Source organism: Kryptolebias marmoratus, linkage group LG6 (assembly GCF_001649575.2).
Source record: "Kryptolebias marmoratus isolate JLee-2015 linkage group LG6, ASM164957v2, whole genome shotgun sequence".
Lineage (NCBI taxonomy): Eukaryota > Metazoa > Chordata > Actinopteri > Cyprinodontiformes > Rivulidae > Kryptolebias > Kryptolebias marmoratus.
Window position 1 is genome coordinate 22293132 of NC_051435.1, and position 13418 is coordinate 22306549.

A 13418-nucleotide genomic window follows, 5' to 3' on the forward strand; every position below is an offset into this window, starting at 1 on the left:
ACATTTGAAATATATGAGTTTGTATGTAATGTATGAATATAATATACAAGTTTCACTTTTTAAATGGAATTACTGAAATCAATCTACTTTTTCATGATATTCTAATTTTATGACCAGCACCTGTATATCTTAAGATCTCAACTCAAATTGCTCCTGTTGTGTTGAGATGAATGGATTAGGATTTTAGTTGCAGCTTTTATTAAAACTGTATTTATTTTTGGAATTCTTTTGCAAATTATTGCAATCAGAAGGCATACTTAAGGCTCTGTGATTAGGTGTGTTTATCATAAAGTTTTCGGTGACCCTGCAAACTAGTTTGTTCACCACTACACTACAAGAGTACCAAGGAAAGCACCCAGGAGCAGAAGACAACATGATACTACTCCCACATTTGCTTTTACCGTTCCGCGTCTTATTCATTCTCTTAATTTCTAAAACACAAAGTTTAGTAAAACAAAGATTACTGTGACCATCCAGTGAGAGGGAAAAAACATTGATCGACTCATTACAATGGTATCTGACAGTTGGAGATTATTTGAAGAAAGTAGTTGTTTTTTTCTTAAAGGAACAGATTGGGCCTTTTAAACTAAGGTTCTTTAAAGAAGTTATGAACAACTATTATCTTACCTGTTTTAGAAAGCTCTTTGAACCACCTCAGTTTGGAAACATAAAGTTTAATTCTAACCAGACTGACAACGGCTAGTCTAAATACAACTAAGACCAAAAAGCATCATTAAAACCCATTATTAAAAACATTTAATCCTCTGCCGTTGTTGCTGTTGGGCAAATGTCTCTCTCTCTCTTTTTTGCATAAATCCATTCAGTTGGTCACCCTTCATGTTTGTGGTTTTATGGATGGCTATCAAAAGAACTTATGAACTTGTGACTGTAGAGTTTAATTTTTAAAAATGGGTATTTCTTTTTAAAAAGTTCCATTTTTGGAGATGCAAGGTTTCTGCCTGACAGAAACAATATGTCAAACAAGTTTTGCACATGTTTCATATGGATTTGGAACAAAAACATATAAACTTAACGTGTGGAAAATTTTGAAACATATTTTGAACATGGCAAGCATGTGATTTTGGAACATTTTTAACATGTTGATGTGATCAAACGGTCACATGGTTTTTACACTAATCAGAACAGAAAAGCAGTTTTCCTGTAAGAGCACTTCAACAACAATTTTACTTATTTATTCTTTTTTTTTAGAAAATACCAGTGCAATGCAAAACTAGTCGGGGGTATAAAGTTTTCAAAAATATAATTTCCATGAACTGCTGTGAAATCTTGGAGACTGGAGTTAATTTAAACCAACAGGAATCCACTTTGACCTTAGCTGTGTTTGGACTATAGCTGTTAGCTCATTAATCTTGTTGGATTTAAACTCTATTTTTCCAAACTGAGGTCATTCAAAGATCTCTCCACAACAGGTTCCCAACTTTTCCAAAGAACCCCACTTTAAAATGTCCAGACAGTTTTTTTTTCTAAGTTGCTGTGTTAGAAGCAAAAAAAATCAGAAGACTTTAAATGATTTTGAGGCTATAGAAACAAATGTTTCCCCATCTAATACAAGCAATAATGGGTCTCAAGTTTCTCAAACAACAGAAGAAAAAAAGAAAATAAAGTTATTGCTGGTTCCAATAAAAAGGTGCCAAGTCATACATCTGAGTTTGTTCTGTATAAAAGACAAACACACAAAGATGTGAATTATTTCCTTCTTTTCACAACAAATGGGTGTACTTCAAACCTAAGAACACCCTTAGACAGAAAAAAGGCAGAAATTGCTAAATGCAGAAAGCTCTTCCAGTCAAAAGAGAAATTTCAGCTGCTGTTTAAACAAGCACTTTAAATTTCAAAGACACAATAGAGCCAAGTCCACATCTGTTTATATACACATCTGCGAGAATGGTTCATTAAGAGATATTTCTGAGACATGGTGTCCAAACCCATGAGGAGCATTCTTCCCTTCCAACTGTGATTACACTTTTTGTGTGTAGAACTGAACAATGCATTTATTTTTTTCTAAAACATATAGTTTTGACAGCATGAACTATACATCAAATTGTGTAATTGAGTGGAGTCAGTGCAGATCAAAGTCACTTTACCTGCTCGAAGTCCTGGGTTATACCAAGCATCCACAGTGAAGATTGTTACTGTTACTGTGATTATGTTTCCAATAAAGTATTTTATTAAAGGTGACTTTTAGCCTGTTGTGGGAATTGTAAAGCACAGAAGCAACAAAATGATTTTAGCAGTATAGAAGGGTTCAGTATGTTACTGTTACTCAAATCCTACATCCATCACTACAAATTGTTGTGATCAAGAAGGTATCATTACTATGTTAAAGCTCTCAGGCTCAAATTAGGTTTTAGTAACAAGAAAAATCTGATTTTTGGGGAAATTATCATCTGAGTAAAATAAGGCTCACAAAATATGAATGTGGAGTAATTAGGTAAGTAGCAATTCGCTGTTGCAAATCTGCAACGCCTGCCTTGAGAGGGTTAAGTATTTGGGAAGATCTACACTACAGCATTTATTATCTTAAGGTGTATAGTTTTTAGAATATGACACAACAGAAAAGACAATAGAGCAAAACTATTTAAGCCTCACAAATTCATCAATATGCAGTAAACCTAGTGTGAGAGGTGGCAGAAATTAGAGAAAGGCGAACATAAAGCTCTTCCTCTGCACCTCTAAGTTTTGGTTCTCTGTGGAAGTCAGGCTTGAAAAGCTCAGCTCAAAAACAGTAGGTATGTTGTGGAAAATGAGAGCAATTTCCCAATAGCTCTTTATGCCAGAATAGGAAACTCTTTGACAGCAGTCAACTAAAAACTTCCCTAAGGTAGATCAGAAAAGCATAGCTCTTTTTCACGGGAAAGTAATGCGTACTTTCCAGCACCACCTGCACTAGACTCTTTGTTTGGGTTCGAATTTCATCTAGGGCTCAGTCTCATTTTATTTTATTTTCAAATATTTTTGCATCCTGATATTGCCACATGTTGCATGTGTCACTAATTCTACTGTCTTTAATGAACAAAAGGTTGTTATTATGCTACCTACTGCCATCCACTGGCAGGAAATGGTCAATAATACAACAATGGCTATATATTTGCTGTATAAAACAACTAAATAATAGTTAAGCGAAAAAAATGAATAACTGTCCACTTCACACCTGACAATTCCTTATGGTACACCAGTGTGTCACAGCACAAAGTTTGAAAATCACAGCATTATGGAGCCATGACTGTACTTTTTTATGTTACAAAGGTATCCAGTGGTAATAGCTACTGGTTTAATCCTGGCCTTCTGCTGCGTTCAGAGGGTGAGTCACAGCAGTAACTACAGAAGCTGTTGTGAATAAAATGGCCCCACGTGTCTCCACAGGTGCCACGACTGGTGTCCACTCACACATTGGTGGTGAAGATGCCGTAGATGAGGTCCTGCTCAGGCAGATAGAAGGTGCTCTGCAGCTCGTTGTAGTGGAAGGGGATCTCTCCGGAGCGGGAGCAGTTGAGCCTCGCCTTCATGAACGTGGTCCAGGTGTCCTCCAGCAGGAAGCGCCCGCCGATGTCATTCTTGCAGACTCGGGCCACGCGGGAGTACACCGTCTTGCCACAGTCGTGCTCCACGGCGTTCTCCCGCAGGAAGAAGAAGGTGAAGAGGCCGATGTCGTACGCTGAGATGAAGTGGGGCTCTGTGGAGAGGAGGGAGGAGAAAGAAGGAGGGAGAGATTATTATGGTGGCTCCAGGGAAAAAGACACATTTGCGGCATTTATCTTATAGATACTGTTGCTTTGACCTTTGTTCTGGTTATTGATTGCAATAAAAACTTAAAAGTTTTACATTCGCACCAGTGTTTAGGTTGGCCTGGAAAAGGACCTTAATGTCAAATGTGTAAATGAGAGGAGACGCTGCAGGGGAGGAAGAAGAGCAAGGGATAAAAATGGTTACTAATAAATCTGTGTGATGTTTTGATGGTAAATCCATGGAATGCGTGTCTGTTTAACTAGATGCCCGTCCTGCTTTTATTGCTCCGGCTGACACGGAACATGAATAATGACCTCCTCTTGCTGCAGGTAAGAAGACTGCATAACAGCAAAGTTACTGTCATTTACTGCAAATACACAACTCATATCCAATTTATTGCTGGACAGCAGTGAAGGGGGCTTTAAATCACACATTTTTGTAGTCTGAAGTCTTATAAAACTTTGCAGAAAAACCTTTACAGTACCTTGCACGGTAAATTAACAAGAATTTCTCATTAAAGGAATATATTTACCTGTTGCAGATCGTTCTTTAAATTGCCTCAGTTTGGACAAACAGACAAAAAAAAAAAAAAAATTTTGTATTACTATCTTTTTTGGTTGCAGTTGTCTGTGTGGGACATAACTGCTGCTGCTGTGACCCTGTAATTTCCTGCAACAGATCAATAAAGTATCCATCTACATATATCTATCGATGGATGAGCTAGTCTGACCAAATCCGAGGTCAAAGTGATATGCAGCAATTTGTAAGCAAATTTTGCATTACATGGTTATTTTAGCAGAAATATTATGGCATTCCTGCAGGTAGTGGCTGCTCCCAAAGAGCTACAGCTAGCTGCTGCTATTTGTGCTTGTAAATAACCACAGGATTCTTTGCAAATGAATATCTCTAAAACAGGCAGCCTAGCATGAGGACAGACAACAGGGAGGTGAAAGTGGTCATTTGTACGAGTGATTTGTTAATGAGCCAGCTTGTTTCAGTAATAACCAGAAACAACTACCAATAGTCTCACCTAGTTATGTTGTTGAAAACTTGTCAGCTCTGCTGTTTGGATCCAGGACAAAAAAATTAAAAAAAAATATTGATAGTTTGACTTAGGCAGAATTTTGTGAGTTCAGTTTCATTATTTTTAATGATTCAGGACCATGAACAGAGCATAAGAGGGAGTTATTACAAAAAACATGAATAAAGACGACATTTATATTGTCCTTAATAGCCTATTATCATGCAAGGTTTTATTCATTTATTTTTTAGTATGGCACTTTGTGGCTGTGCTTAAAGAAGACTAATTATGCTGTCCTTTTTTTATGTTCCAGGTCATTTTAAATTTCTTTAGTCAGGAAATAATAACACACTGTGACAAACAGTGGACTGATAAGTGATAACCTTTTTGTACCAGTATTCGAAATAAATGAAAATAAGTGGACAAATCGCCCCTGCTCCACGTCACACTCAGTTTTTCTGCAGTCTGTCCTCCTTGCTGTAAATATCACAACCAGACTATGTGCAGAGTTTATGGAATGCTCAAAATGCTCAATCAACAATAAATTGCTACAAACCTCAGTAAATAAAAAAATTAAATTTTTAAATTTTTTTTTTTTTTTACCCCAGCAGCAACTTTTATAAAATTATTCAGTATGTAACAAAACCACTCCCTTCAGAAAAATAATGTTGCATGTCAACAACTTCTATGGTAACTGCACCTTTTTATACATAAAACATCAATGAACCTAGTGATTAAAAGAACTAATTTTTTTAGAGACTGCAGTAAGAAGACCTGTATTTTTCTCTGAAATCTATTAAAGTATAATTTAATATGTCATTAAAAACAGAAAAAGTATTGTTTTCGTTTTTTTGTTAAACTACATGAGTAACAGTAACAACTTATTTATAATGCCACTAGTGATTTGTTAGGTATAAAATGTAAAACTTACAATATGTCACAATTTCTTGGAGTTGTGATATGTTTAAAATGTGACAGATTTTAATGAAACGCTTACAAAATAATTACTGGATGTGCTTGTATAACTGATTAACTTTTGGAGTCACTCCAAATCAAGATGGCTGCCACAGCTAATCATTTTATCCAACATAAAAATGTCTATAACTGAGTCGGTTATAGAGAAATGGAGCTAAAATCTGGTGTCTTTAGCAGCTGAGAGTCAAAAGCAAAACATACTCAGAGCACTAACATATTATGCAACAATTTGGAATATCGTGCGGCATCATTCATAATGGCATTTTTAAGGTTTGCTTAAAAGGCTGTAATGCCATTATTTCTTAACATAGGATGATCTTACTTTAAAACTCATAAATGGTAGTGGTGATATGCGTTCCTTCAGGAAATGCTAGAGCTTTATTTACAAGAAGTAGTTCCTGAAGGAGCTGAACTTTTAAAGTTGGTTGGATTGCAGAGGTAGGATGGAAGATGGGAAGGATGGATGAGTGGGACGGTGTTTGGCTGTGATCGAGGAGGGATGAGGGAGTTACAGAGCAGCACGGAGAAGCAGAGCAGGTAGACTGAGGAGTCAGTGAGCAGTGTAATTTCTCCTCACAGCACGGGAAGACTGAAATTACAGCACACAGCGTGCGTCACACCATGCAGGGACTCTGCCTGTGCTTGCACGCAGGTGCGTGCTCGTCTCCGAGTATTTAGACCGTTTGGAGGCTGCATGTGGTTGCGTGCGAGTCACAGCTGTGCGTGCGTGCGCTTTAAAACCACACACACAAGCAGAAATAGAGTTAGAGAAAGACGAGTAAGAAAGTGTATAGTGTCCCGATCAGCATAATCACAGCTGGCTTTGCGCACAGTCAGGCACACACGTTGCCCTCCACTCGAGCGCTCAGCGCCTGCTCTGCTTCATGCCTGTTTCTGTGAGGTTATGGATTTGCGTTCCCTCTGGATTTGGGGTGTGAATGAAAATCTCATTTTCATCTCTAAGCCTCTCCGGTTCAGGAGAACCGCAGGCAGGGAGGGCGTCCTGGATCTAATCTATTCGCTCCCTTATTGGATTGGTAGCCTGCCAGGTGCTGACCAGCTGTTTCCTATCATGCATTTGAATGTCACATGGAACTACAGAGTCACCAGTAAAATCATCTGAACAACGCTTTCTGCGCTTTTTGCTTTATAAATCCATTAGACTTTACATCTGAGAACGTATTAATTTATATTACTGTTCATTCACCTTCCTGTCACATAATCTAGGATGGACAAAAATGTGGCTGCAACAAGGCATTTTCTAGCCTAAAGTAAAAACCCAACTTTAGCTTCAATTATTTGATTGAAATTTAAATTCTTCCATTGCAAACCATTTTTCTGCTTCCAATGGCAGCTTGGATTTAAGACTTTTAAGACTGACTGACTGCCAGTGGACACTTACATTTGGGATAGAACTGAACCACTTGGTCACCTAAATAACAGGCACATCAGAGTATTTTTTGTTTTTGTTCCTACTAATAAAATGTTTGTGATGATGGTTTAATGTTTTGCTGATTCTTCCAACTCAGGCATCGCTTTTGGTCAAGTTGGTTTGCTCTTTTGTCTGACGTGTAAAATTATTGCGGTATCCTGCACAAACAGTGTCTAACTGACTTCCATCACCGTCATAAACGTGAAAACACACATTACAGTCTGATTATTCTTCCCATCACTTTGGTCATATCTCCATGCAGCTCATTTTTTTCACTCCAGGACAACACTGTTGACTTTACAGTTTTATGATTTAGTAGGTGTGTTATCAGTGTGAATCCATCCCCCAGATAAATCCTTAAGAACCGCCTCCATAACTGCATAGCACCCTTTTTTAAGGTTGAAGTAAGGACGAGTTTCAGCTGTTTGCGGAGCTTATGGAGATGAAGGCACAGAACATGAAACACATTTTACAGTACTTTTTTTGCCAACAACACAAAAACAATGAGGAGGGAACTTAGGGAGTGTGCTCCATTAACAAGATTAATGTCCTTTCTTGCATTTTTAAACAAAATGTTCAGATCTGCATAAAAAAAATCCACCTCTCCAAATGCATTTCAGCCTGTAGTTTGTGTGTAATCTTGCTGAAACAAGGGTGAGGAGGACACCTAACTGCTTTACAAGCTTGTATATCACACCATCTGTCCAGTTTGGACATGATGAAGCTATAAAGCAGGACCCATCTCTCTATCATTTATTAATTATGTTGCATCCGTTCACCGTTTAAATGTACGATTGTTAAGTGGCTTCGCTTTTACTGCCACGACCTGATCAGATCGGAGCAGCCAACCCACCCGTCAGCCTGAAAAATCTGTTTACGGCGCAGCAGGGTGCTGCAAAAAAAATCTCTGCACATCCCGTTTGCACCCACACAGCTTCAGTGATATCGTGCAGAATCTGACAGCTGCTCCTGGCCTTTAGCTGACAGGAACAGTGTGTGCATAAACACAGGTACGGAAACACAAACAGGAAGCAGCTCAGGTATGCTGGATTCACATGCATATGCAGGATATGTCTTACAGAGCTGATACATGCATTAAACGCCTTCAAGGAAAGAAGAACTAATGTGTTCAGATGACTTTGTTGTCAGCCTCTATATTATCACCTCTATCATAAGACTGTATGACTACTTGTTTGTCTGTAGTGTTAAAAAAAAAAATATCCCATGAACCACTGGATGGATTTTAATGAAACTCAAAAAGTAATCGTTGGATGTTCTTGGCGTTATTCATCTAAAAATGAATAACTTTTGGAATCAACCCCATTCCATATGGCTGCCACAGCTAAGTGACCTTATCAAACATCAAAATGGTTATAACTCAGCTAAAGTTTGGTGTGGTAGTAGTTGGGAGTCATTCCCAACTAACTGATCAGTGTGGCCATTAACTCTTGAAGTCCCGAGTGTCTGTCTGTTAGCAAAATATATCATGACATATTGGGCAAATTTTAATGTAACTCTCAGAAAGCAATCATTGGATGTACATCTAAAAGATGATTAACTCAACCCAATTCAAGGTGACCACTACATTCAACGGGCCTTTGTAAACACAAAAATGGCTAGAACTCAGTCAATTTTACAGATATGGAGCTAACATGTGTGGTAGTAGCTGAGAGTCATTTACAACACATACTCTGAGCGCTAACAAATTGTGTGAGATCACATGAGATCGTCCACAAAGTCCTTTACAAGGTTTGACCAAAATGGCAACATTCCCTTCCTTAGCATGGTCTTAGTTTAAAACTCAGGCATGAAAGGAGGCTGGTTATATGCATTCCTTCAAGGAATGCTAGGCCATCAATTGTAAATTGCAATCATGAACGACAAACTTATTTCTTTATGTGTATATTTACATGCTTGTTGACATTAATTAACCCACCGAAACAGGAATGTACGTCGCATAAATCATTGCAAATTATTTTTTTTTAGCTTTAATTATTAAATGATACCTGTGGCTGCATTGCTTAATAAACATGCTAAGTTGGTTTTGTTTGTGAAATATTTGCTAATGGCTGTTTAGATCACAGACTGAGAACAAACTGATTAGGACCTCCACTTAATTAAATGCAAACTGGTTAAGTTGATTAGATTACCTTCTAAATTAGTCGTTCCACGTTCGTGCAGAATAATCAGAGCGTGGGGTCTTTTGCATCAGCTGCCCCTTTTAAAACTTGATTACAACTTTGGAAAAATCTGCATCCTGCCTCCAGCTGATTGTTTTTTTTGGTTTTGTTTTGTATTTCATGAATGGCTGCAGACCAAACCAGTGGGTTTTTTTTTGTTTGTTTGTTTGTTTTGTTTTATTTTTATTTATCACTGAGGTGAAATAAAATTTGGTGGCTGCTGCTCTGTGGACAGCAGTTTTGTCTCTTTTTGCTTCCTTTCAGCATTTTATTTTCTATTATTTTTTATCAAAATATCTTGTTAGCCTCTGAGGCACAGTCCATCATGACTGTTAACATTCTGTGTATGTGTGTACGTGAGTGTGGGTGTGTGTGTGTGTGTGTGTGAGAGAGAGAGAGAGAGAGAGAGAGAGAGAAAGAAAGAGAAAGAGAGAGAGAAGCTGTCCGTGCAATATCAGCGTTGGTACTTTTGGTTTATGTGTGTGTGTAAATTAAGGATATTTTATTCTATTTGTGTTTGTGTTGGAGTGAATGTGTCTGAGTGGGATATCACTTAAAACAAATGGGTCCCAGTGGAGAAGTGAAGCAGCAGCAGCAGCAGCATAGGGTTTTCTTTGGTTGATTGTTTGTGCACAAGACTGTCTGACAGAAGAAAACAAATCTTCATTGTGTCGAAGCCACAATCAGCTCAGTGTCAAAACAGTAGCATCAGTGTTTCCATTTTTGTTGTGTTCTATTTGACAAATGTCACAAAAAGCTGCACTATCAGGAACAAAATGCATCCGTAAAGTTCAGAGCATTGGCCTTTGGAAATGTTTTTTTTATTCTTTCAATTATATATTCTGGCGTCACGTTCAATTTATGCCTGCTTAATGTTAACAAATTCAGTGTGTTTCTCAGGGACTTTTCAAGAAATGTTCCACTGGCCACTGCGAACACACTCAGCATCGACCATTCTGTGCCGAACAAAACAGCACGTGTCCAAAATGTCAAGTTTTTATGAGCTGCAAAAAATGACTTCAAAAGATCTGTAGACCTAAAAGTGTTTTTCTTCCTCCAAACTACAAACGAGAAAAAAATTATCCTAAAACATAAACAAGCTGAATGATTTTTTTCTTTTTGTTTGTTTTTGCCAACACTATCCCAAAGAATATTTCACTGAGCTACAACAGGTCAGATATTTATTGAGGGTGTCACTGCAAAAGCATGAAAGCACCCTTATTAGTATTCACTCGTCAATCTTCCTTCACATCTTTCAATTTGTATCTTATGGACTCATATCTAGGGACTGGGCACCTAGGTGTGAGTGAGAGTGTGAATGGTTGTTTGTCTCTATGTGTCCCTGTGATGGACTTGCGATTTGTCCAGGGTGTCCCCCGCCTCTCAGACAGTGACTGCTGGAGATAGGCAAAAACTCTATGCGACCCAGAAAGGAGAAGCGGGGAAAGGAAATGGATGGATGGATGGATGGATGGATGGATGGATGGATGGATGGATGGATGGATGGATGGATGGATGGATGGATGGATGGATGGATGGATGGATGGATGGATGGATGGATGGATGGATGGATGGATGGATGGATGGATGGATGGATGGAAACACGTCAGAACATGAGGCTTGATCAGGACTGATGTGCTATAATTTTAGCGGTATATCATATAACATTGACAGAATTACCAAAAAAAAAAATCCCTACTTAAACAATGACATTTTGGTGAAATAGGTGAGGAAATCCAGCCCTCTGTGGAGCTCTACAGCTCAGCAATACTTTACAGTCAAACATCATTTAAAGTTTAAACGGAAAGTTTTATTTCACAGCACTGAACTGATATTTTTGATACATTTTATGGTTTTTACACAACTGCAGTTTTTAGTCTTATGATTTCTGGAGATTTTGCCACACACATTTTTCACTTTTGAGCTGTCTAAACCTTCCAAAACCCTTTCAAACACCTTTACTCCCACTAACTTTACTCTTCATATACAGTTTATGTTTTAAAACTCAGGCATTTCTGTCTTTTTTCACTAAGTGTGTCTCTCACTGCTATTGGACTTCTGATTTTCTCTCAAATCTCGCCAGAGTGCAAAGTGCACATCTAAACTCTCATTGACTCCCACTGAATCTGAGTTCAGATTTTTCTTTTTGAAACTGAAAGTAAATAGTATAACTTTCCATACCTACTTCTTTAAACACTGTAGATGCATAAAAATTGACCAGTGTGATATCCAAAAATCTTTCAGTACAACTTAGTTTTTGCACAGTGAGTAGTTGTTTTGAGGCTTACTTTCTACTTTGTGTTTCTGTCTGTTCGTCTTGTTAGGAGTGCTGTTACATAGTGACAGACACAGGTGTGTGGCTCCATGGTGACCCTAATGAGCCACTGGCAGTAGCTTTAACATTTCTTCTTGTCTTGACAAGAAGATAACACATCTTGTACATTTAAACATCAAAATGTGGCCATTTTGTCAGTTTATATCATTACAAAATAGGACCCAAATTATTGTTGGGCTTTATAGAGGAAACTAGATGGATGTTAGAATTTTAGGCAGTAGCTGCATTGGTATGAATATCTAGTTTTACTTCTGCGACATTTCAGCAGCCTGACTGAGAAATTAAGATAAAATAATTAGACAGTAATTAAAATAATTATTAGTTGCAATTCAAGTTAAATTTACAAAGAAACACTTTTTTCTGTGTATCAAGCTGTTCATCATTGTTACAGATAATTAAACTATCCAGTCTTTGAAAGTGCACCAAGTATTTCTTGTCTCACATTGTCTAATATTTGAAAAAAATGTAACCTTTACTTCTTGGACAAAAAAAAAATCCTAAAATAACTCCTCAGACGTCTAGTTATCGAAGTGTTTCTGCAGTCTTTATGAAAGCTACTTGATGACAGCCTCATTTAGCAGAAAGCCCAACTATATTTCGTTGGAGTCAGAATGTGTGAATGAATTTCTGCTGCAGTGTGTTCACAGTTAAAAGGCACAGTGTCAGCAGCAGGGAGATTATTGACACTAACTCCGACAGGATAGACAGAATTCCATGTTGTCTCCATGTCACAAATCCCTCTGAATCCTCGTCCTGACCTGTGCTGTGTGTTCCCGGCACAGCTTCAAACCAAAACATTCTCTGTAATCCTTCTGGATGCACAAGACCACGTTGACTAAAACGAGACATAATTGTGTTGAAGGTAAAAACAAAAAAGGTGCAGACTTGGCCCATCTGCTGCTTAGAAAAAATGAAGTGAAAATGTTTAAAGAAGCAGCAGGAGTTTCCAGAGACTGTTTGAAAAAACTCTTGTGTGGACAATTTGAAATTCCAGCAAGGCTTTAAGAGCTGATCAGATAACATGTCCAGTGAGATTTTATTTCTCCTAGGAGATATAAAACAAAAGTAAAATATTGACTCAGTAAAAAGCTGAAACAGCTCAAAGTGTTAAATATTTAATTTCTTCACAGGAATTAGTATTTTAAACTCTTTAAATGTTTTTTCTGCCTGTGTTTGATTGAAACAAAAAAATATTTTAGCCTCAAACTTGGAGATCCTTTGGTGAGGATTTTTATTAATTTATTAGTAATATTAGTTTTGCATTCACAACTGTAACATATAATACTAAATAATTAATGAGTTATTTTAAAAAAATATATAAAATGTATATATTTAAATAATGTATTTATATTATTTAAAGGTATATGGGAGTTTACTCTTTTGTTGATTGGATAATACCTAAGGCCACTTCTCTTGTGTTTTCCTATAGGGGGATACTTTGGAAGTATAGGGTTTCAGGATCCCTATATAAAATCCATTTGGTCCCTGTACAATTAGAGTCAGAGTGTGGCTCACATTGACATTAATAAGTCAGGCTCGTTTCCAGTAAATGTATGACTTTGTCACTAACTGATTCTGTTCACCTCTCCCTGGGCTGCCACCTTATCGTGGTGGAGGGGTTTGAGTGTCCCAATGATCCTAGGAGCTATGCTGTCAGGGGCTTCATGCCCCTAGTAGGGTCACCCAAGGCAGACAGGTCCTAGGTGAGGGGCCAGACGAAGTGCAGCC

General features: G+C 37.7%; 1 protein-coding gene across 4 annotated transcripts in view; it reads right to left on the minus strand.

Moving 5' to 3' along the window:
* sema5ba (sema domain, seven thrombospondin repeats (type 1 and type 1-like), transmembrane domain (TM) and short cytoplasmic domain, (semaphorin) 5Ba) overlaps positions 1 to 13418 on the minus strand; it is a 224009-nt gene that overhangs the window by 57425 nt on the left and 153166 nt on the right. For all 4 annotated transcript variants that reach the window (XM_025006972.2, XM_025006973.2, XM_017421158.3 and 1 more), the window contains one exon: positions 3409 to 3694. In XM_025006972.2, coding sequence (XP_024862740.1) covers positions 3409 to 3694 — 286 coding nt within the window. The remainder of the gene's footprint in view (positions 1 to 3408; positions 3695 to 13418) is intronic.